Below are 26,296 nucleotides of genomic sequence, written 5' to 3'. Positions count from 1 at the left end.
ATTTTTTTTAAAGTTAAAAGAAGTAAAAATGTTAATTTTAAGTTAATTTCTCCTTTTCAAAAAGAATTTTCACTCTTCCAAAGAACTATTTCAAAGTTAAGCTCCTTCATATATAAGTTAGAACCAATTAGAACATTAGACAGTACTTACTTGTTAACCTGAATAATATGCTTATACAAAATTTTGAAGCCTTAAGTCTCATCACATAAAATGAAGTTTAGCCATTTTGTTCAATATGTAATTGAAATTATAAAAATCTATGAAAGCCAAATTTCATTTCTTTTTTTTTGAGATGGAGTCTCCCTCTGTTGCCCAGGCGGGAGTACCGTGGTGTGATCTCGGCTCACTGCAAGCTCCGCCTCCCGGGTTCACGCCATTCTCCTGCCTCAGCCTCCTGAGTAGCTGGGACTACAGGCGCCCGCCACCGCGCCCAGCTAATTTTTTGTATTTTTAGTAGAGACAGGGCTTCACCGTGTTAGCCAGGATGGTCTCAATCTCCTGACCTCGTGATCCGCCCTCCTCGGCCTCCCAAAGTGCTGGGATTACAGGCATGATCCACCACACCAGGCCAGCAAATTTTATTTTCTTTTTGTCCCTAATTACTACCCTGCAAACTGGTTATACAATGCGTCTAGAGTCTAAAAAAGATTGTTTGAAAAAGGAAAAGGTGATATACAAACTACTTATTAGCTCCTCAGGGGGTATTTTTCTAACTCAAAGTCAATAAAACAGATTCAATGATTACCAACAGCAGTGTACCAACATTTGAAAAGCATGATTTGCCAGGTATGGTAATCTCAGCACTTTTAAGAGGCTGAGGCAAGAGGATCACTTGAGCTCAGGAGTTCCAGACTAGCCTGAGCAACATAAAGAGACCTTATTTCTATAAAAAAAAATTACAAAATTAGCCAGGTTTGGTGGTGCATGCCTGTAGTCCCAGCTGCTGAGGTGGAAGGATCCCTTGGGCCCAGGAGGTCAAGGTTTAGTGAGCTGTGACAGCACCACTGCACTCCCACCAGGGCCATAAAGTAAGATACTCTCAAAAGCAAAAACAGAACCATGATTTTTGACCATTTAAGTTTTCTTAAACTACAAACTCCATTTAAAAATTTTTAATTTTGTTAACAAGTGACCTTTACTTTAAATAACACATTAGTTGATGAAGTCTGTTTTTAAATGGTCTTTTACTTTTGTGTCACTATGAGAATAAAAGGTTTTTTTTTTAAAGTGTGTCAATACTCCAACTATACACTTCAAACACATCCTGTTTCTCAAGGTCTAATAGAATCATTAATTCAATCAATAAGCATCCACGGACACTGAAGGGCAACATCACAAAAGAATCCCACTACAGAAACCTGTCTGTCTTGGGGCAAGCAGTTTGACTCAGGAAGAAAATCTGAAGTACACTCCCTTCACCCTGTGAGTTAAACAAAGGCAGTTCAAGACAGATAATTGAGGTGAAATGGATTCTAGGTCTCTTCTTTCACTGGTTCTCTAATATACTGATGAATTCACTTGGCACTTCTTCATTAAATAAGCCTGAGCTGCTCTTGGAAAAGCCACCCTGAAGAGGAAGCCTTCTTCCACTCCCAGCTTTGATATTCTCACCTAATAAAGTTTATTTCTATATTGGCCAATATAGAAATAAAATTCAGGTCACACCCTAAAGGACCCATGCTTGAATCTGCAAGGGCAGATCTGAGTTCCTGAGCTGACAGGCCATGGGAAGAAATATCTTCTCTAGTCAAAGGAGGAGGTACTTTTTGTTTCCATTGGTTTCTCACATTTATGGGGCTTGTATATGCAGCTTTGACACTAACTTTAAATAAACATTTGCTTTCAAGGCAAGAAAATAATTGTCTTCATTTTTTTACTCAGTTCCCCAAGTATTCAGGAACCCCTAAAATGACATCTAACTCAGTTTCTGGAATTGGAAACCTCATATGCCCCTGCCAAGGACCACTGTTTTGACCTTGAATTAATCAAGCCAGCTCAGCCCTCTTCCTGACAGGCATCTCCAAAACAGTCTTCATCCAAATAAACGAAGCTGTGTTAGTTGGCATTAGTTTTTTTCCCTGACATCTGCCAGTTTCCATAGAGACCCCAGCCTCCTTACTGAATCCGCAGACACGGTGCTCCCAGTCTCTCTCGCCTCCGTTTCATCATTCTCCTGGCTACTCAAGTTTTGCCCTCACACTGGAGTCTTGGTAGGAAGTTCTCTCACACAAGGGGTATGCAGCTCTGTCAGCCAAAGGAAATTATAAAAGCTTCCCAAACTTACGGCAAAAATTAAAGTACTTTTCTCCAAAAACATGATCTTCAGAACACCCCTCCCCTCCCCTCACAAAAGACCTAAGAGCCCAGGAGGCAGCGGTGGGACAGTGGCAAGTTCCAGATCCCAAATGAATCAGCTGTCCTCTGATCTGCCTGACATCATTCACACTCAGCCAGCAACAAATCAGAGGTACAGAAAGCACCTTGTTCCTGCGTCAGTGACAAGCACCCTCCCCCACAAATCAGTTGCAACCTCCAACCCTGAGGCCTGGCAGCAGTCAAGACTCTGGCAGAAATTATACATAGCAACATGAAAACTCACACTGTGTCAGAAATACTATTAACCCAGAAGGCATGGGCCAAACTAAACAGCTGTTGCAGTGGGCAAGGGACTGGAAGAAAGATCAAGGATCTCAAACTGGTAAAATAATGAGCTAAGACTATGTGGGTGTTTCTGCAACATTATTCATTCTCAAACCCAAGCCTGAAGGAAGACTACAGGGCTTTAATGTTAGGGCTCAAAGCACAGTCATTATTCAAATGCTGAATTTGACCAATTTAACTAAACTGTATTCCTTCAGACAAAGTTCAGTGCCATTTTTTATTCAATTTCTATTACTCGCTAATCATTTGAATATACTTGTGGTAAGAAAAGCCATAAGGAAAGTTAATAAGCCCAGAAACTAACTTAATTTCATCCATTAATATTTAAGGTAAGTTGCAGAAGACCTCTATTGAAGGGTAAGCTAAGCATATTTCTGTATGCTTTAGTTTCCCCACCTGTAAAATGAAGATCATTAAGGTACCTAATATATAGGCTGTGGTGAGGATTAATATATGTAAACAGCAAAGTGCCTAGCACAGAGAAAGCACTATGGAAGTGTTAGCTATTACTGTAATTCTTGCCCTCTTGGAGCAATCTCCCAGTCTAAAGGAAGAGATTAGTCTCAACAAATAGGAAGCCATCTGAGAAAAAGAACCTAGACTCAAGAAAACCAAGTGATCAAGTAAACTGTGGAGCTAAACCCTGGCAGCTAAGAGAGCCAAAGAGAAGCAAGTCTTGTCCCCAGCTTCAGAGGCTCTGCCAACTCTGATGGGCTTCTCTCATTCACCTAGATGACAAAGTATGTCAAACTGTTTTTTCTAGGGTAATGTTCAAAGGACTAATTCATAGGCAAACTAGTGCTTTTTCAAATGCGGGTCACACCTCTTTAGTAAGACATTATATCAATTTAGGAAGTCAGGATCAACATTTTTTAAAAAGGGAAACTACCTGCACACAAAAAGTACATATACAAATGAAATAGAATAGAAAAGAAAATATCAGAGTCCTTCGCATACCGTAGGGTAAGCACTGTTGTGAAATGTGTGTTTATGACATCCATTACTGAAATACATACAAATACACAAATGCGAACATATGTGATGGGTCATAATGTAAACACTATTTGTTATTGAGGTCAAGTCTAAAAAGTCTGAAAGCCACTGTTCTAATTACCCAAGCAAACTCACCCACCTAGTAGCTATAGGCCCTCACTTTTCCTCTCCATGTATTAGTCCAATTATTCACCCCTCTCAGCACCCTCTTTTTTCAGAATCCCCAGTTCAGCAGCAGGTCCTAAAGATAACTAGAACACCTCAGAAATCTAGCAGCTCTCAACAAGTACCGGCTCCCACTTTGGAAAGCCTTGTGATAATATCAGGGTCAGTTGCCAAAAGCCCCAACCTTGATCGATCCTCCCGTCCCCAGCTAAGGCTTGCAGTTATGGCTGAACCCTAAGTTTCTACTCAATATTCTGCAATTCTCTAATACCCAAGACCAGGCTACATGATAATAATAATAATAATAACAATAATAATAATGACATAACAGCAGCCAACATTTATTAAGTGCTTAACTATTTATTAGGTTCTATTCTAAGCATTTTACACATTAATATTCATGTAGTACTCATCATAGCCATATGATATATGTACTATTATTCCATTATTTTTTTTTTTAATTAGTATTATTTTTTAAAGACAGAGAGGTTAAGATCATACCAGTGGTAAGTAGGAAAGTAGCATTTCCTCAATATGTTGGTGCCTATATATGAATTATACTAGCCAGAAGTGTTCCTGTCTTCAGCCAAGTTGGTAAACTGAAGCAGTCTAACTCTAGTTTCCAATGCTATAAATCACTGTGCTTTACCTTTCAGTAGAAAACTATGACAACAGCAGCAAATGGATTTCTTTCTAGCCTGCTCTGAAGAGCAGTACTATTGCAGAGCAGTACTCCTTGGGTGGAGGAGAGACAGCATGGAGCTCCTTAAACAAAGTTAAAGTGAGAAAATATTTGTTTGCTTTTTAGAAAATGAAAGCCATATTTTACATCCTTTATCTGACCAAAGAAGATATTATTTTTACCTCCAGGTAACACATCACCACACAGAGTACTTTCTTTAGTGGCATTAGAATCCATTTGTACTAATATTCCTGTGGCTTTGCCAGGACTAGGAAGGCCTAACATTTCCCTGGGACTGGTGACAGGGCTCAATAATTTGCAGTATGGCAAAAGAAACATCTGCCTTCTCTTATTTATTCATACATTTATTTATTGACTGTAGAGCCAGGGAAGAAAGGCCTCTGCTATGGGCTTCTTACTTTAGAGATCCTGCAAAATAACACAAACACAAAAAACAAATTCATTAAAGAAATGGGGTTTCCTCTGTCACAAGATTCTGCACTGGCAAACTGGAACCCTAAAAATCCATTCTTGTAAATTGTACAGTTCAGACCACAGGAAAACCTCTGTCCACATATTTCTTCCCACGTCCTTTAAAAAAGAGGCAACTATGTCAGAATGCCATTTATGGGTTGTGAAACTGCAAACTTCAAGAGAACTCTGCCTGAGATTATGGAGTATCTAAGCAGCACAGGGTGTTAGAAATAAAAGACAAGACAAATTAACTGTTATATCCTTCCTGTCAAATAACATGAATATCATAGATAACCTTTCTTAAGAAAGTATTGTCTCCTAACAGAGTCAAACATCCATTTATTTGATTTCTTCCTGTTCCAATTCACGGTTCTGAAGGTACTCATAAAAGTTAGCTCACCATTCCTAGCAGCATCACACAGCAACTGAGGAACATTTTGCAGAATTAAGGAATTCATATTACTAGTAAATGTATTTATATGCTGGTCTAGAAATGACACATATAAGGCAAGGAACCAATTTATTACACTGATTAATGGTTGAACAATTAATGCCAGAATTACAATTTATTTTTATAAAAATATGTACTTACAACAATTTTTAATTCAGCTTAATTTTGAATATTTAAAAGAGAAATAACTTAAAATAATAAAAAATTTCCATTTTTTACACTTTATATTTTTGATGAGAATATATTCAAACTTTGTACTCTGTGAATATAATGACGTCTTATTTTTAAAGCCTACGGATCACTGAAAATGAGTACAAGCTGTGATCCCAACATACCCAGAAAAATAAGAAAGTGGAGCTCAGAGGAGGAAAAAGAGAAAATCTACAAATAAGCTAGTCTGCTTAAATTTGGGGAAAAAAATTGCATACAAAAAGTACGTACACAATTACTATCACTGAAGATTGAAAACAGAAAATAAACCAGAGTATTCAAAAAAGACAAGTAGCCGGGCATGGTGGCTCACGCCTGTAATCCCAGGACTTTGGGAGGCTGAGGCAGGCAGATCTCTTAAGCCCAGGAATTCGAGACCAGCCTGGCTAAAATGGTGAAACCCTGTCTCTACTAAAAATACAAAAATTAGCAGGGCGTTGTGGTGTGCACCTATAATCCCAGCTACTTGGGAGGCTGAGGCAGGAGAATTGCTTGAACCTGGGAGGCGGAGGTTGCAGGGAGCCGAGATGGCACCACTGCACTCCAGCCTGGGCAACAGAGTGAGACTGTCTTCAAAAAAGAAAAGAAAGGGCTGGGTGGGGTAGCTCATGCCTGTAATCCCAGCACTATGGGAGGCCAAGGCGGGCAGATCATGAGGTCAAGAGATCGAGACCATCCTGGCCAACATGGTGAACCCCCATCCCTACTAAAATTATAAAAATTAGCTGGGTGTAGTGGCACACGCCTGTAGTCCTAGCTACTTGGCAGGCTGAGGTAGAAGAATCACTTGAACCCAGGAGGGGGAGGTTGCAGTGAATTGATCACGCCACTGCACTCCAGCCTGGCGACAGACGCTGTCTCCAAAAAGAAGGAAAAAAAAAAAAAAAAGACAAGTAAATACCAACATAGAATGATGGTGTGATTGTTATTAAGAGAGTAATATTATCTATACAATATTTAGCCAGATTCCCCTCTCCCCCAATGGTTTAAAAATAGTCACAGAAAACAATGGAAAACTTATAGGTTTAACATAAATGATTTGAAAAGTAATGCTAAAATGACTGCACATATAAGATAGATTTTTAAAAGGCACTGGCTATGATAAAGCCTTAAATGAAATTATTTATTTAACTGGTAATAAAGTGAGAAAAAGATACTTAACTTTTTTTAAGTAAATATTATTCAGTTCTATAGATTATAACAGGGACAAAAGTCATGTTAAACAACAAACTTTATACACTGTCGAGTTACCTAAATAAGAAAAGAGAAAGTAGAAATAAATGAGAATTTCATAGCTTTACATATGGTATAAAAAGTACAGACTTCATCTTCAGTGAGAATTAAAGAAAAAAACTTTCGATTTTAGGCAGGGACCTAAAGACTGGCAAACTTCCACCTGTAACTATGACATTACTGAAACAGAACTAGCCATTCTACTACAAATCACTTAAGAACAGACAAAATATACGATGTAATAGTTTTCAGGCACCAGGAAACATGTAAGAATGAAAACCCAGAAAGAAGGGAAACTCAAAAGTCAGGCTGCTCCCTCCTCAGTTGCCTAGGAGCAATTTTCTTACAATGGCACAGACAGCTAGCATTCAAGCAGAGCACAGTAGTTCCACTAAGCTGAGGAGGCACGGGGTAGAGTTTAGGGAAGCTAATCAAGCAGACACTGCACATTCGTCAAGAAAGACCACATGCTAGGCCATAAAAAAAAGTCTCAAGAAATTTCAGACTATTGAAATTCCATAAATTATGCTGCCTAACCACAACAGAATTAAATTAGAAATCAACTACAATAAGATATAAAATCCTCCAATATTTGGAAACGAAACCACATATTTCTTTTTTTTTTATAAGAAACAATAATCTTGTATTTATTTGTTTTTTAATTTTATTTTATTTTATTTTTTTTTATTATACTTTAAGTTCTAGGGTACATGTGCATAACGTGCAGGTTTGTTACATATGTATACTTGTGCCATGTTGGTGTGCTGCACCCATCAACTCGTCAGCACCCATCAACTTGTCATTTACATCAGGTATAACTCCCAATGCAATCCCTCCCCCCTCCCCGAAACCACATATTTCTAAATAGTCTATTGGTCAAAGATGAAATGACAAAGAAAATCAGAAAATATTTTGAATTACACTATAATAAAGACACACATACCAAATTATAGAATACAGTTAAACGAGTGCTTAGAGGCACATATATTGCTTTAAATGCTTATATCGAAAAAGGAAGACCTGAAATCACTAATCCATACTTCTGCATTAAAAACATTAAAAAGTCCAGGGAGGGACAGCATTAGGAGAAATACCTAAAGTAGATTATGGGTTGATGGGTACAGCAAATCACCATGACATGTGTATACCTATGTAACAAACCTGCATATTCTGTACATGTATCCCAGAACTTAAAGTATAATAAAAAAAATTTTTAAAAACTTAAAACAGTAAATTAAATTCAAAATATAATAAAGAAAGCAGAAATTAGTAACAGAAAATAGAAAAAAATTAACAAAACCAAAAATTGGTTCTTTGAAAATATTAATAAAACCCTAGTAATAGACATCAAGAAGAAAAGGAAAGAAAACGTAAGTCATCAATATCAGGAATAAAAGATGAGTTATCACAACCAATCTAAACACAGTAAAAGAATAATAAGAGAATAGCAGGAACAATTTATGCCAATAAGTTCTATAACCTATTTAAAATAGACAAAAAGTTCAAAAAATAACTTACCAAAACTGACTTTAATATAGATGTGCATTATGCTAAGTGATATAAGCCAGACACAAATGAACAATACTGTATGAACAATACTATATGATTCCATTGATATGAAGCGTTTAGAAGAGGCAAATGCATAGAGAAAGAAAGTAGAACAGAGACTGCCAAGGCCTGGGGGAAGGGAAGAAGGATGTTACTGCTTAATGGGCACAGAGTTTCTACCTGGGACCATGGAAAAGTTTTAGAAATAGATGGTGACAACAGTTGCATGACACTGTGAATATACTTAATGTCATTACATTGTATACTTAAAAATGGTTAAAAGGCTGGAGGCTGAGGCACGAAAATCGCTTGAACTCAGGAGGCAGAGGCTGCAGTAAGCCGAGATCGCGCCACTGCACTCCAGCCTGGGTGATGACAGCGAGACTCTGTCTCAAAAAAAAGTTAAAATGGCAAATTTTGTTATACGTACCTTGCCACAATTTTTAAGACTTTAAAGAAACTAATTCAAAAGGAGTTAAGATTCAAGCAGAAAAGCTAAAATTACAAACTTCTAGAAGAAAACATTGGAGAAAATCTTCATGATCTTGGGATGGGCACAGATTTCTTAGACAGAATATGAGTGAGTACTAACTAAAAAAACTCACAAAGTAAAGAACATCAAAATTAAGACCTTCTGCTCTTTGAAAGACATCCTTCCAAAAAGGAAAAGGCAAGCTGGAGAAAAATAAGTCACAATATATACAGTCATGCATCGCTTAACAACAGAGATACCTTCTGGGAAATGCATTGTCAGGTGATTTCATCATTATGTGAATGTCATGGAGTATACTTACATGAACCTAGATGGTATAGCCTACCACACACATAGGCTATATGGTATTGTACAGCCTATAGGTTGCTTCCAGACTGCAAACCTGTATAGCATGTTACTGCATTGAATACTGTAAGCAACTGTAACACAATGGTAAGTGTGCATTTAAACATAAAAAAGGTACAGTAAAAATACATGTAAAAGATAGAAATGGTACACTTGTATAGGCCACTTACTATGAGCGGGGTTTGCATGACTAGAACTTGCTCTGGGTAAGTGAGTGGTGAGTAAATGTAAAGGTCTAGGACATTACTGTCTATTACTGTAGACTTTATAAAACATTGTACACTTAGGCTACACTATTTAACACTGCACAATAACATTATATAAACATACAATAAGTATATAGTTATATAATACAATTATAATATTAAAAATTATATAACTATATATTTATATAATTATATATTATATAATAATATATAAAATAACATTATATAATCATATAATTATATAATAATAATATATATAACATTATATAATAATAACATCAAGCATTGTACACTTAGGCTACATTATTTGTTTTCTTTAACAATAAATTAATCTTAGCTTACTGTAACATTTTTACCTTAAACTCTTTAATTTTTAACTTTATTCTTAAAACACATATTGTACTGCTGTACAAAAATATTTTTGTCCTCTATATCTGTAGTTTATAAGCTGTTTTTTATTTTTACATTTTAAATTTATTATTTCTTTTTAAACGTTTTTGTCCAAAATAAAGACGCAAACACGCACTTTAGCCTAGGTGTACACAGGGTCAGGATCATCAAGATGTCACTAGGGGACTAGAATTTTTCAGCTCCTTTATAATGTTATGGGACCATCAGTGTCTATGCAGTCTGTTGTTGACCAAAACATTGCAGAGTATTGCATGACTATATATATCTGATGAAATGTCTGCATCTGAAATATATAAACAACTTGTACAACTCAATAATTTTTTTATTCATTTTTTCAAAATAAGCAAAATATCTGAACACATTTCACAAAAGATTCACAAATGGCAAATAAGGACATGAAAAACATATTCAACATCATTATTCATCCGGGAAATGTAAGTCAAAACCACAATGATATACCAGTGTACACTCAATAAAATGGCTCAAATCTGACCATAACAAGTTTTGATGTGGAAATGGGCCAAGTGGAACCCTCGACATCCCTAGTAGGAAAGTACAACAGTATAAACATTTTGGAAAATTATGTGGCAATTTTTTACAAACTTAAACATACACTTACCAGCTACCATTTGATGGGGGTTGGGGTAGTATCTGAAATCTAAGTTTGGCTCTTCTTTTTTTTTTTTTGAGACAGGGTCGTGCTCTGTCGCCCAGGCTGGAGTGCAGTGGCGCAATCTCGGCTCACTGCTTGCAAGCTCTGCCTCCCGAGTTCACACCATTCTCCTGCCTCAGCCTCCGGAGTAGCTGGGACTACAGGCGCCAGCCACCATGCCCAGCTAATTTTTTGTATTTTTAGGAGACGGGGTTTCACCCTATTAGCCAGGATGGTCTCGATCTCCTGACCTCGTGATCCGCCCTCCTCGGCCTCCCAAAGTGCTGGGATTACAGGCATTAGCCACCACGCCAGGCCGGCTCTTTCATTTTTTAAAAGATTAAACATGCCTGTAATCCCAGCCTTTGGGAGACCAAGGCGGGCAGATCATTTGAAGTCAGGAGTTCGAGACCAGCCTGACAAACATGGTGAAACCCAGTTTCTACTAAAAATACAAAAAAATTAGCCAGGTGTGGCGGTGCATGCCTGTAGTCCCAGCTACTCGGGATACTGAGGCAAGGGAATCACCTGAACACTTGAACCTGGGAGCCGGAGCTTGCAGTGAGCCGAGATGGCGCCACTGCATTCCGGCCTGGGCAATAGGCCAGAATGCCTTTTTTTATTATAAAAAAAATAAAAAAATAAAGAAAAAAAAGATTAAACATATTTTAGTCAAAAGAGTTTTCATGTACCAGATACTACAACAAAAGTAACTTTGTGACCAGGTGTGTTGGCTCACGCCCACAATCCCAGCACTTTGGGAGGCCGAGGCAGGAGGATCACTTGAGCTCAGGAGTTTGAGACCAAGATGAGCAACATAGGGAGATCCCATATTTATAAAAAAGTTTTAAAAAAATTAGCCAGGCATGATGGCATGTCCCTGTGGTCCCAGCTACTCGAGAGTCTAAGGTGGGGGAATCACCTGAACCCGGGAGGTTGAGGTTGCAGTGAGCCATGATCACACCACTACACTCCAGCCTGGGTAACAGAGCAAGGCCTCTCTCTCAAAAAAAAAGTCACACTGCAATAAAATACACAAAAATTAAAAGCAAGAAAATGACAGTCTGGATTGGGCACAGTGGCTCATGCCTGTAACCTAGCACTCTGGGAGGCCAAGGTGGATCACTTGAACTCAGGAGTTTGAGACCAGCCTGGGTAATATGGCAAAATCCCATCTCTACAAAAAATACAAAAATTAGCTGGGTGTGGTGGCATGTGTCTATAGTCCCAGCTACTTGGGGGACTGAGGTAGGAGTACTGCTTGAGCCCAGTTCAAGACTGCAGTGAGCTGTGACTGCACCAACGCACCCCAGCCTGGGCAACATGGCCAGACCCTGCCTAAAAAAAAAATTTAAGGCCGGGTGCAGTGGCTCACGCCTGTAATCCCAGCACTTTGGGAGGCCGAGGCGGGTGGATCACCTAAAGTCAGGAGTTCTAGACCAGCCTGGCCAACATAGTAAAACCACATCTCTACTAATAATACAAAAATTAACCGGGCATGGTGGCAGGCGCCTGTAATCCCAGCTACTCAGGGGGCTGAGGCAGGAGAATCGCTTGAACCCAGGAGGCAGAGGTTGCAGTGAGCTGAGATCTCACCCTCACACTCCAGCCTGCGGGACAAGAGCAAGACTTTGTCTCAAAAAAAAAAAAAAAAAAAAATTAAAAATTAGCTGGGTGTGGTGGTGCACACCTACAGTCCCAGCTACTAGGGAGGCTGAGGTGGGAGGATCACTTGAGACCAGGAGTTTAAGATTGCAGTGAACTATGATAGTGCCACTGTACTCCAGCTTAGCCAACTGAGACCCTGTCTAAACAAATAAATAAGCAAATAAGTAAGCAAGAAAATGGGAAAAGTGGGCTTTCACAATGTTATTAGTTTTCTATTGCATAACAAATTAGCAAAAACTTAACCACTTAAAACAATACAGATCTATTATCTCACAGTTTCTGATTCAGGAATTCAAGCACAGCTTAGCTGGGTCCTTGCTTACGGTCTCTTAGAGCTGCAAGCAAGGTGTCACCTGGGCTATGTTCTCATATGGAGACTCGCTTCAGGAAGAATCCACTTCTAAACTCATTCTCACCTGCACACAGAACATTCTCTAAAATTGACCACATGCTCGGTCATAAAGCTAGTCTCAATAAATTTTTCAAAAACCAAAATCATATCAACCATCTTCTCAGACCTCATGGAATAAAATTAGAAACCAATACCAACAGGAACTCTCAAAATCACACAAGTACATATGAAACTAAACAATTTGCTCCTGAATGACTTTAAATAATGAGATTAAGGCAGAAATCAAAAAAAAATTTTGAAATAAATGAAAATAGAGACACAACACACCAAAACCTCTAGAATACAACAAAAGCAGTGTTAAGACTAAAGTTTAGGCCAGGCACAGTGGCTCATACCTGTAACCCCAGCACTTTCGGAGGCAAAGGCGGGTGGATCACCTGAGCTCAGGAGTTTGAGACCAGCCTGGGCAACATGGTAAAACCCTGTCTCTACTAAAAATACAAAAATTAGCCAGGCGTGGCAGTGCGTGTCTGTAACCCCAGCTACTCAAGAAGCTGACTGAGGCAGGAGAATCGCTTGAACCTGGGAGGCAGAGGTTGCAGTAAGCTGAGATCACATCAGTGCATCCAGCCTGGGTGACAGAGTGAGACTCTTGTCTCCAAAAAGAAAAAAGACAAAAATTTGTAGCACTAAATGCCTAACATCAAAAAGAAAGATCTGAAATTAACAACCTAACATCATAGCTCAAGCAACTAGAGAACCAAAAACAAGCCAAACCCAAATCTAGCAAAAGAAAGGAAATGAGAAAGATCATGGCAGAACTAAATGATATTGAGACCAAAAATACGACAAAAGGAGCAACAAAACAAAAAGTGGGTTATTTCAAAGGATAAACAAAACTGTTAAACCGCTGGATAGATTAACCAAGAAAAGAGAAGATTTAAATAAGCACAATCAGAAATGACAAAAGTGGCATTACAACTGATATCAAAGAAACACAAAAGCCCCTCGGAGACTACTATAACATCTCTATGAGCATAAACCAGAGAAACCTAGAAGAAATGAATAAATTCCTCGAAACACACAAACTCCTAAGAATGAACCAGGAAGAAACGGAAATCCTGAACAGACCAATAATGAGCTATAAAACTGAATCAGTAATTAAAAAATCTATGAACCAAAAAAAAAAAAAAAAAGGCCAGGACCAGAAGGATTCACAGCCACGTTCTACCAGATGTACAAAGAACTGTACCAATCTTACTGAAAATTAAAAAAAAAAAAAATCAAGTATGAGGGATTCTTCCCTAATTCATTCTACTAAATCAATATCATCCTGATACCAAAATCTAGCAAGGATACAACAAAAAAACTACAGGCCAATATCCCTGATGAACATGAATGTAAAAATCCTCAACAAAATACTAGTAAACTGAACCCAGCAGCACACCAAGATGATAACTGGATCATGATCAAGTGGTCTTACGCCTGGGACACAAGGATGGTTCAGCATGCACAAATCAATAAATGTGATTCACCACATAAACAGAATAAAAAACAAAAAGCATATGATCATGTCAACAGACACAGAAAAAGCATTTGATAAAATCCAACATCACCTCATGATTAAAAACCTTCAACAAATTAGGCATTGAATGAAGACACCTCAAAATAGTAACAACCATATATGATAAACTCACAGCCAACAGCATCATACCAAATGGGCAAAAACTGAAAACATTCCCTCGAAGAAACGAAACAACACGAGGATGTCCACTCCCACTACTCCTATTCCACATAGTACTGGAAGTGGTAGCCAGAGAAATTAGGCAAGAGAAAAAAACAAAAAGCATCCAAATAGGAACAGAGTTAGTCAAATTATATCAGTTCACTGATAACATAATCCTATACCTAAAAAACCCTAAACATTCCTCCAAATGATTCCTAGACCCATAAACAATTTTAATAAAGTTTCAGGATATAAAACTAATACACAAAATCAGTTGCATTTCTATACACCAACATTCAAGCTCAGAATCAAATCAAGAACTCAATCCCATTTACAGTTGCCACAACCAAATTAAAATACTTAGGAATACATTTAACCAAGAAGATGAAAAACCTCTACAAGGAGAGCTAAAGAACACTGATGAAAGAAATTACAGACAACACAAACAAATGGAAAAACATCCCTTGATCATGGATAGGAAGAATCACTATCGTGAAAATGACTATACTGCCCAAAGCAATTTTAATCAAATTACCAATGTCATTTTTCACAGAACCAGAAAAAACTATTCCAAAATTCATATGGAACCAAAAGAGAGCCCACACAGTGAAAGCAATCGTAAGCAAAAATAACAAAGCTGGAAGCATCACATTACTCAACTTCTAATTATACTATAAGGCTATAGTTACCAAAACATCATGGTACTGGTACAAAAAGACACATAGCTCAATGAAATAAAACAGAGAACCCAGAAGTCAATCCATACACCTACAGTAAATTGATCTTCAACAAAGTTGACCAAAATAATCAATGGGGAAAGGACACTCCATTCAATGAATGGTGCTGGGAAAATTGGCTAGCCATATGCAGAAGAATGAAACTGGACCCCTATCTCTCATCATATATAAAAATTAAAACATGATGGATTAAAAATTTAAATTTAAGACCTGAAACTATAAAAACTCTAAAAGAAAACCCAGGAAAAACTCTTCTGGACATTGGCCTAGGCAAATAATTGATGATTAAGACCTCAAAAACAAATACGACCAAAACGAAAATGGACAAATGACACTTAATTAAACTAAAGAGCTTCTGTACAGCAAAGGAAACAATCAACAGAGTAAAAAAACAACCCATAGAATGGGAGAAAATATCTGCCCACTATGCATCCAACAAAGGACTAACATCCAGAATCTATAAGGAACTTAAATCATAAGAAAAAAAACAAATAAATCTACTAAAAAGTAGGCAATAGAAACGAACAGACACAAAAGAAGACAAGTGACCAATAAACTCATGAAAAAAAATCCAACATCACTAATCATTAGAGAAATGCAAATTAAACCACAATGAGATACCATCTTATACCAGTCAGAATGGAAAATGACAGATATTGGTGAGGATGCAGAGAAAAGGGAATGTTTATATACTGTTGGTGGGAATATAAATTAGTTCAACCCCTACAGAAAATAGTATAGTGATTTCTCACAGATCTAAAAATAGAACTACCACTTGATCTAGCAATCCCTCTACTGGCTATCTACCTAAGAGTAAAGAAATCTTATTTTTTTTCTTTTTTCTTCTGAGAGAGAGCCTCGCTCTGCCACCCAGGCTGGAGTGCAGTGGCACGATCTCGGCTCACGGCAACCACTGGCTCCCAGGTTCAAGCAATTCTTCTGCCTCAGCCTCCCAAGTATCTGGGACTACAGGAGCACACCACCACGCCTGGCTAATTTTTGTATTTTTAGTAGAGACAGGGTTTCACCATGTTGGCCAGGTTGGTCTTGAACTCCTGACCTCGTGATTCATCTGCCTCGGCCTCCCAAAGTGCTGGGATTACAGGCATGAGCCATTGTGCCGGACTGGGAAAAGAAATCATAAAAAAAAAAAAAAACTTTTTTATTTGTAAAGCTCTTTTTTTCCCCTTGGGCCTTATGACATAGCATAAGAAAATTATTTTATCAAAAAGACACCTACACTGGTACGTTTATCGCAGCACCATTCACAACAGCAAATTCATGAAATCAACCTAGGTGCCCATCAACAGTGGATTACATAAAGAAAATGTGGTACATATATACCATGGAATACTATGCAGGCATAAATAGAATGAAATCCTTTCCTTTGTAGCAATATGGCTGTAGCTGGAGGCCATTATTCTATATGAAATAACTCAGAAACAGAAAATCAAATACCATGTGTTCTCACTTATAAGTGAGAGCTAAACAATGGGTACGTGTGGTCATAAAGATGGAAACAATAGACACTGGGGACTCCAAAAGGGGAGAAGAGGCGTGGCAAGCATAGAAAAACTACCTATTGAGTATTATGCTCACTATTTGACTGCTGCGTTCACTAGAAGCCGAAATCCCAGCATTACACTATATATCCATGTAGCAAAACTGCACGTATCCCTGAATCTTTAAAAAAAAAAAAAAAAAAAAAAGGAAAGAAAAGAGAAGAAAACATTTTTGGCCAATTCTGGCCAATTCTAACTTCTATTGCTTCAGCAGAGCAAATTTCCTCTAAATAGAATTTAATTTAAAAAAAAAAAATCTGACCAAGAGCTGCTTGGTTCATGGATGGCAATTCCAAAGTAAATGAAAACCATCCTGCTTTGGAAGACTGCTCCTCTGATCAAAGAAGGTAAAAACAGATCTGCTTGGTGGGCTGCATTGCATTCTATTTTTCTAACAGTGACTGATGGAAAAACTGAACAATGGTAGAAGCCCCTGTGTTTGGGTCTTTACCGACCTCATACGAGGTAACCAATGGCTTGGCTATACACTCAGGAGAGAGGACAATGGAAATCTGGCCTGGTAAAAGAATGCTCATATGGAGCATGGCCCTAAGGAGATTTGAGGGATGCATTAAGGTGACAGGGATCGGTAAGTAGACATCCCATGTGCTCCCTTGAGGTGGCTACCTCAGTCCCTGAAAAAAAGTGAGTATGGGGGCACTGCAGCAGTGCAGAGATGAGCTGAATCTAGACATGATCCTTTTGCACCCTTTCAGGTCCAAAGTGCCGGAAAGAACTGTTCTGTTTCTCAGCAATAGAGACAGAGATTGCTGATGGCTATGGGGCAGATTCTCTGGTAAGAAGGCCCTGAATATGGCTGGCAAATGAGACTGATGCTGGTAGCCCTGGGAGCTACAAATAGGTCTTGACGGGAATAGACACTGACTCTGGAGTGGGCTTTGCTTATCCCATGGAAGATAAAAATACTCAGAGTACCATTAAAAAAAAAAAAAAAAAAAAAAAAAAAAACAGAACCCAAGATATTGCATGGATTTGGATGGCCCACCATCATTTCTTCAGACCAAGGAACACACTGTACAGCCCATAGTGTCCAACAATGGACAGAGTGAGATATCCTCCTTAGAGTAATAGTTTGACAGAGAAGTAGAATGGGCAATTGAAACGCTGGTTGTCTAAAACAGGTGGAGATAAAAAGCATGAAGGGCTGGTTTACAGGCGATCATAAGGATGTATGTACTAACACTTAATGTGGGACTTTTTCTGTTTTTCTGGTTGATCTGGGGAAGAGGGACCTAGGGAGGACGCTAGTATAACTACACAATTCTTACCAAGGAGGAGTGCACTTGTATAACCACTATAATTTTTTCTTTTTCTTTTCTTGTTTTTGCTTTTGTTTTTGTTTATTTGCTTGTTTTTGAGAGATGGAGTCTCACTCTGTCGCCCAGGCTGGAGTGCAGCAGAGCCATCTCGGCTCCCTGCAACCTCCGTCTCCCAGGTTCAAGCAAGTCTCCTGCCTCAGCTTCCCAAGTAGCTGGGACTACAGGCATGCACCACCACGCCTAGCTAATTTTTTTGTATTTTTAGTAGAGAGGGGGTTTCACTATATGTTGGCCAGGCTGGTCTCCAACTCTTGACCTCAGGTGATCTGCCTGCCTTGGCCTCCCAAAGTGCTGGGATTACAAACGTGAGCCACTGTGCCTGGCCCTGTTTGTTTTTTTGAGACAGGGTCTTGCTCTGTTGCTCAGGCTGGAGTGCAGTGGCGTGATCACAGCTCACCGCAACCTCCGCTTCCAGGGCTCAAGAGATCCTCCCACCTCAGCCTCTCAAGTAGCTGGGACGACAGGCAAGCGCCACCATACCCAGCTAATTTTTTGTATTTTTGGTAGAGCCAGGTTTTGCCATGTTGCCCAGGCTGGTCTCAAACTCCTGAACTCAAGCAATCCTCCCGCCTTGGCCTCCCAAAGTGCTGGGATTACAGCTATGAGCCACTTTGTCTAGCCTATAGTTTTCTTTCCTCCCCAAATCACATTTTAAAAATTTATTTTTTTCTCTCCCACTTGATGCAGTGGTCCTAGGACCAGGGTTGCAACTACAAGTTTCTGAAACATCAGGGATGATTTCTAAGAAAAAACTGTAACTTTAAACCTAAAGGCAAAATTCCTAAGAACATTACTGGGGTGGGTAGTGCTTTCACCCCATTTAGCAAAAGTGGGACTAACAGTGAATGCAGCTATATTGCCTGATGGTAAAAACAGCTCACAAGTTCTGCTCCTATATAACTTTGCCCTATCTGAATGGGAGTGGTCTGAGGAGGACCTACTCCTAGACTTGTATTGCTGCCTGCAATCTGGAACCGCACAAGAGAGATTCTAATGTCCCTTTCAAAGGTGAAAAGGTTTGGGTATAAACGGAGAGGAGAAACCATAGCTGAGAGTAAAGAAGTGAATAAATGAGTTAGGGTTACTAACTGAGGAAAATTCAGTGTTATGTTAACAGCCCAAAAGAGTCTAAATACAAAAGATGACACTGTCTCAAGCTCAATTATTCCAGATGCATGGAAGTATGAAGCTGTATGTTTACCAAGGCCAAACCTGCTTTTGGAACTTGACAAGATTTAGGAAACTTCCAAACCTGAATGGCCTCATCCTGGGAGACATTCATACAATATGACGTACTGAACTAACCATTAATGATTGCATATACAAATATTTTTTGATATAAAAGATCTGTGGTCACAAACTAGGGGGTGACTTGTGGTGTTATGATATACATACTGGTTTTAATCTACAGTTTCTGGCTCATAAATCATATAGCCCTAGTTATAGTCTTTTGTTAGAATGTTGGCTGTGTTAGGCCTCAGGGGCAGGCCTCTGACCTTCTCCAGCTCTCCTTGCACTTTAATGTTCCCCAACCTTTCTGACTGTGGGTCTTAAGGCTCTCCCATACCTGGGGCCCTATACCTTGGGCAAGAAATACTGACTTCATGAAGCTTCCATAAAAACCCAAGAGGACAGGGTTCAGTGAGCTTCAGGATAGCTGAACACGTGGAAGTTACTGAAGTGGCAAGGCTGGGGAGGGCATAGAAGCTCCCTCCCCCTTCCCCAGTAACTCACCCTATGAATCTCTTCATCTCTATCCTTTGCAATATCCTATAAACCAGTAAATATTAAAACAAAAATCTAAGAGGCTGAGTGCAGTGGCTCACACCTGTAATCCCAGCACTTTGGGAGACCAAGGAGGGCGGATCACTTGAGGTCAGGAGTTCAAGACCAGCCTGGCCAATATGGTGAAACCCCCATCTCTACTAAAAACACAAAAATTAGCCAAGTGTGGTGGCGCCAGTGTCTGCAGTCCCAGCTACTCAGGAGGCTGAGGCACAAGAATTCCTTGAACCAGGGAGGCAGAGGTGGCAGTGCCACTGCACTCCAGCCTAGGTGACAGAGCAAGACTCGGTCTCAAAAAAAAAAAAAAATCTAAGAAATATAGTCATTCAAGAAAGTCTGTTTCATTTGGCATTGTTATTAAAAGAATAAAATGTATAAGAAATTATTGATTACAAATAACGATTTTGCTAAAAATAAAGCCAAATAAAAGTGTAACTACTTTAATAATTTGTGAATTTGTCTTTACTTTATTTCTCATTTAAATAGATGAACACATAGACCCGTGCAGTATTAATTCAACTATCATTTTTGACATTTTGCCATTTTCAATTGTATAAAAATTGATAATAGAATTGGTTGTAATATTTGCCTGTTTCCATCTTTGATGATATGCTGTTTTTCTTTCATCTTTGAATGTTTTCATTTTATATCTGGATGAAAGCCATGATTTTTTGTTTTTACTTTTTAAAAAAAAACTGTTAAACAGTTTTGGAAGTCTTCCACCGAATGCCCAAAGAATTAACCTGTGAGTCACATCAGAGAAGTACACCTCATGTGGACCATCCATGTTCATCAGTGCTTGGTTCCCACAGGTAAATGTGAAGTGGCAATCTGAAGTTGGCTCCCAGATGAACACAGAAGTTTATGGAATCTCCACATTTCTAATTTTAATTTTCCTTTACACAACTGGGTTTTGTTTTATATTTATTTATGGCTAAGTTATTCCCATCTGTGGCAGCAGAGTGGGACACTGATTTTATGGGTTGACCAATCCCAGGTATACACCCAAGAGAAATGAAAACATATGCCCATAAAAAAAAAACTTACACATGAATGATTATAGCAGCTTTATTCATAATATCCAAAAACTAGAAACAACCCAAATATCCATCAAATAGTGCTATAGTCACAAAAGGAAATACTGAAACATAAAGGAAGCCAGATACAAAAAAGCATGTTGTTTGACGTGTTCATTTATATGAAATTCTACCACAGGCAAAGCTAATCTGTAGTGCCAAACAACAGATCAGTGGTTGCCTGAGGCCAAGACGTGGAAGATGGGATTGACTGCAAAACTACAGAAGGAATATTTGAGGGTAACAAAAATGCTCTATCTATTAATTGTGGTTGTAGTTACACGGGTATATGTATTTGCCAAAATTCATAAAACAAAACAAAGGACCCCAAATTGTTTCTGTAGGATATAACTATCAATAATTACAGTACTGAAAATGGAAACTGAAACATTAAAAAATATTTACTGATTCATTTGATGATAACACTAAAAATCCACTGCATCTTAATAACATCTTAGTACTCATTATCAAATTAATTTTGACCTTGAGAACCCCTGAACTTGTCCTCAAGTAAAGCGTAAGTCTGTTACAGAACATGAAAACTAATGAAGGGCAAAACTTGGAATGTGAATTTTGACTGTCATGGTTTATAATACCTGAGTCTGAAAAGCTAAAACTGGTTAAAATCTTAGCAAATAATTTATTCAATTTTGGTGAGTCCATGTCCTTGGTTAACTGTTTACTGCCATTACCTACAATATTAAAGTTATTCTTTTATGTTGTGTAATATGCCTAGATAGCAAATATTTTGTGTCATGCTAGAAAAATTCTCTGTGCTTCATGCTGACTTACCATGTCCTTAATCAAGCAAGCATAGGGTTCCTCATAAAAAAAAACTACAGTTATTTAAAATTGTGTTACTTTCTATGTTTGTTTATAAATGTTTTACTGTCACTTAGGTTAAATAAGTAACCAGGTATTATTTCTTAAGCACCAACAATCCTATCTTAAGTGTTTCTTTGAAGATTTGTTTTTCCCAAATCAGATCCTACGTGTAGAAAATAATAAAATAAAACTTTCAGTGTTTTTTTTTTTTTTTTTTTTTTAATTTGAGACAGGGTCTCACTCTGTCACCGAGGCTAGAGTGCAGTGGCATGATCTTAGTCCACTGCAGCCTCCACCTCCCAGGCTCAAGCAATCCTTCCACCTCAGCCTCCTGTGTAGCTGGGACCACAGGTGTGCACTACCATGCCCAGCTAACTTTTATATATTTTTGTACAAACAGGGTTTCACCAAGTTGCCTGGCGTGATCTCAAACTCCTGAGCTCAAGTGATCCTCCCACCCTGGCATCCCAAAGTGCTAGGGTCAGTGTATTTTTAATACCAAAAACTATCTCTGAGATATACTAAAACATCCTCGGCAAAATCACAAAGACGTGTTTTCTCCTTTTTAGAGAAATGTTAGAAATAATTAGGTTTACTATTTTGTTATTAATGAATTTCATGAGAAAAGTTGTCTACCAGAAGACACGTTCAGTGTTCCCTAGGTTAAAGTTGTATGGGTAAAATGCTATTACTATAAATATTCTAGTTATTGTATGATTAATGGAAAACTCCTAGAGATTTGTAAATGTCTTCATTAGCCACAATGTTTCTGAGTTCTGATAGAACTCTGCCAGATTTTAGGAACAAAAGTTTAGTGTTTTCAGTCTTCTTATTTTTTTTTTAATCTCTTACAGGAAGAAGCATTTTCAGTCTTAATTTCAGTTATTATCTAAAATACTGGCCAGGTGTGGTGGCTCACATCTGTAATCCCAACATTTTGGGAGGCAGGAGGATCGCTTGAGCCCAGGAGTTGGAGATCAGCCTGGGGAACATTACAAGACCCTATCTCTACCTCGCCCAACTGCAAAAAATTAAAATAAATTAAATGAAATAAATAAGCTGGGCATGGTGATGCATGCCTATAGTCCCAGCTACTTGAGAAGTTAAAACAGGAGATCACTTGAGCCCAGGAGGTTGAGGCTGCAGTGAGCTATGACAGAGCCACTGCACTCCAGCCTGGGCAACAGAGCAATACCTCGTCTCAAAATAAATAAATAAATAATAAAAATTGAAAATGTTTACTTGGTAACAACCTTACTTTTAACATTTGAATCCAGCACCTTCTAGGTCAGTGGAGTTCTATAAAAATATAGATGTACAGGACAGAAAATATAGATGTGCAGATATTCCAGACCCACTAAATCTCTTTACTTGATACCCTTAGTATATTTTTGGTATGTTTTTGGTATCTGTATAATACCACAAGAATATTATATGTTATACATGAAGATTTCTCCCTCTCTAAAATTACGTTTATCTGTGTTTTCTAAATCAGATGTAACCTTCACTGTCTTATTTGCAATAATCTCTTACAGTTTGCTGCAAGTTTTTGGACTGGCCATATTATTTTCATTTTACATGTGACAAAAACAACTTAATTTCCTTGTTAGTTGCATTATTCTTATGAGACTCTGTCACATGCAGAGAGATTCTGTTTTGTGCTGAGGCCTGTCAACTAGAAGCCAGAGTCTGTGTCTTCAACAAAGAAGAGTTATCTCAGAGCTCCATGGAAAAGGACTGCGGCAGGTATTTTAAAACTACTGACACATCAAAGAATAGACAGGCTTCAAATGGCATAGCTTGGACAACTGGACAACTTCCAGACCATTCCAGTGGACTGAATCAGAATTTCCAGAACTTTTTTTAGTTAAGAAGCCAACTACTAACCTAAGATCCAGTGAAATAAGAATTAGGTACACAGAACTGTATGAACTATAAGAAATGATTATAGTAACTTGTTTGAAATATTATTTTAATGTCCATTTTCTAATATGCAAGGGAGCCAGCTGTATTCCTTGTTAAGCTATCTATAACTCTTAACAATTAAGTAGACTTTGCTCTTGTAAAATGAAACATTCCTAAATCACATCTGATTCTCACTGACCCTCCCCTAACCCAGAATTAAGAACGTCTTACTGAGTCTCCATACAGTTCAAGGCAATACAGTTATTTGAATAGGGCTAACAAGAATCTGTTCTCCTTTTGACCAGAATGTTGTAAAAACTCACTGTCCAACAAAGGGCTTGCCTGAAAGGTCGCATTTCAGAATCATGCTCATTTGATCAGGTATAACAAACCACTTTTAAGGAACTATGGTTGACTTTAGAGAGCCAATACTTACAAAACCTTCCTGGCAAAACTGGCCTGGTATCTGGTTTTACAGGGTCCAGACTTACAGATGGTAAGGAAGGTCACTTCCTGGAAGGCCCAGGACCCTTCACCCAAATTTATAGTTATTACAAGTGAAATGTGATAGTTTCTTAGGCTTGCCTTCCTAGCCTCGAAATACAAATAATAGAGGCCTTTAAAAGTCCAATCTGAGATTCTTTATAAAAATTTACAGCAAAGCAAACTTAAGAAGGCCTTATGGTAAATTAATATTCTGGCTACACTATGCAAATAATCAGGCCAAACCCAATGAGACCACCCTTTTTTTTTGACCAAAAATGTTTCAGATTATTTTAGATGAAAAGGTAGGAGGTTATTAAAAAAAAAAAAATTGGAAAAAGTTAAAAAAGAAAAAAGGTTACTAGATATTTCCAATAAAAGACTCTGCATTATTCAGAGAATACTCTTCTAGTTTGTCTTTTATTGTCTTTGAGCTACTTTACAACTCTGTAAGTTATAAGTAACTGATGTTATGTGAAATAATTTCTTTTTCTTTTTTTTTGAAACAGGATCTCTCTCTGTCATGCAGTGTGGAGTACAGTAGCACAATCATGGCTCACTGCAGGCTCAATCTCCCAGGCTCAATCTCCCAGGCTCACGCAATCTTCCCACTTCAGTCCCCTAAGTAGCTAGGACTACAGGCAGTCACCACCATCCTGGCTAATTTTTTAAAAAAAAAAACTTTTGCAGAGACAGGGTCTCATTACATTGCCCAGACTGGTCTCAAACTCCTGGGCTCAAGTGATCTTCCTGCCTCAGCCTCCCAAAGTGCTGGGATTACAGGTGTGAGCCAGTACATCCGGTCCACAAAATAATATTTGTCTATAGGCATGCTGATAAATTCTGTACAGTGAAGGTGCAACTGACTTCCCTTCTCTCCATGGAAAAACTCAATTTTGTAATAAATAATAAATTTATTTCAACACTACACATACACATAACACATACCATTTTGTGGTTCTTTCACTTCTTTAAACTGGCTAATATATCTGCCATATTCTCTTACTAATAATGAGTTAAATATTTAACATGTGCCTATTTTTTAAAAAGCGATAGCTTTATACCTATTTCAAAATTTGTTATTATGCAACTATATCTCTAGAGGTAGGAGGATAAAACATATTTATTTTATTTTACAACTTGGTAGCTCTATTTTAAACAATTAAACATGTATAGCTCTACTTGTATTCTTGTGCCAGACCACACCAATGTTTGGAACAAGCTCAAATGATTGCCAATTTGTGTTAAACTCTATAGCAGGCCATGGGGTCAGCGTATTGTACCACACAACATGGTCCTGACCTCACAGAGCTTACCATCTGCTATGGACTAAACTGTGTCTCCCCAAAATTCATGTTAAAGCTTTCACCCCCAATCTGACTATATTTCCATATATGTTCTTTAGGAAATAAATAAGGTTAAATGAGGTCATGGGGTGGGCTCTAATCCTATAGGACTGGTGGCCTTGAAAATGGAGGAAGAAACAAGGAAGGAGGGAGAAGAAAGAAGAAAAAGAAGAAGCGAGAGATCTATGCCCCTATCCTCAGGCTAGTGTACCACATAAAGGCCATGTGAGCACACAGCAAGAAGGCCACTCTCTGCAAGCCAGAAAGAGAGGTTTACCAGAAACCTAGCATGTTGTCACCTTCTTGGACTCCTAGTTTGCATAATTGTGAGAAAATGAATTTTTGTTATTTAAGCATGTGGTATTTTGTTACAGCAGCCTGAGCTAACACTAATACGCTACTCAATGGGAGAAGGCAGACAAACAGTTCTTTATCTACAACTGATGTAAGAGCTATGAAGAAAAAGTAGAGGGTTTAATGAAAGTATGTTCTGGGAAACCCAACTTAGTCTACAGACAGCAAGGTGTGGGAGAGGTCAGGAAAGCCTTTCATAAGGAAGTGAGATGTAAGCTGGGACTTGAAAGATGAGTAGGAACCAGACTGGTATAGATGGAAAAATAACATTCCGGCTGGGCATGGGGGCTCATGCCTGTAATCCCAGCACTTTGGGAGGCCGAGGCAGGTGAATCACGAGGTCAAAAGATTGACACCATCATGGCCAACATGGTGAAACTCCGTCTCTACTAAAAGCACAAAAATTAGCTCGGCAGAGTGGCGCACACCTGTAGTCCCACCTACTCCAGAGGCTGAGACAGGAGAATCGCTTGATCACCTGAGGCTGGGAGTTCGAGACCAGCCTGACCAATGTGGTGAAACCCTGTCTCTACTAAAAAAAATAAAAATTAGCTGGGTGTCGTGGCATGCACCTGTAGTCTCAGCTACTTGGGAGTCTGAGACAGGAGAATTG

At 38.4% G+C, this 26,296-nt stretch overlaps 1 protein-coding gene across 10 annotated transcripts in view; it reads right to left on the bottom strand.

Annotated features, from left to right (window-relative positions):
• Positions 1-26,296, bottom strand: part of MAST2 (microtubule associated serine/threonine kinase 2) — a 257,689-nt gene that overhangs the window by 115,296 nt on the left and 116,097 nt on the right. For 2 of the 10 annotated variants that reach the window (XM_030912625.1, XM_030912631.1), the window contains exon 1: positions 2,285-2,390. The exons of 5 other annotated variants lie outside the window; for them this stretch is intronic. Coding sequence is in view for 2 of the 5 variants with exons in the window: in XM_030912624.1 (XP_030768484.1) it covers positions 2,120-2,169 (50 nt within the window). In the remaining 3 variants the exon portion in view is untranslated. Of the gene's footprint in view, positions 1-2,119; positions 2,412-26,296 lie in introns of those variants that run through there. 3 more of the 10 variants (XM_030912626.1, XM_030912624.1, XM_030912628.1) reach the window with 3 other exon arrangements.

This window comes from Rhinopithecus roxellana, chromosome 12 (genome assembly GCF_007565055.1).
Source record: "Rhinopithecus roxellana isolate Shanxi Qingling chromosome 12, ASM756505v1, whole genome shotgun sequence".
Lineage (NCBI taxonomy): Eukaryota > Metazoa > Chordata > Mammalia > Primates > Cercopithecidae > Rhinopithecus > Rhinopithecus roxellana.
Note: the sequence above shows the minus strand (reverse complement) of the source record. Positions and strands in the feature narration are given on the sequence as shown.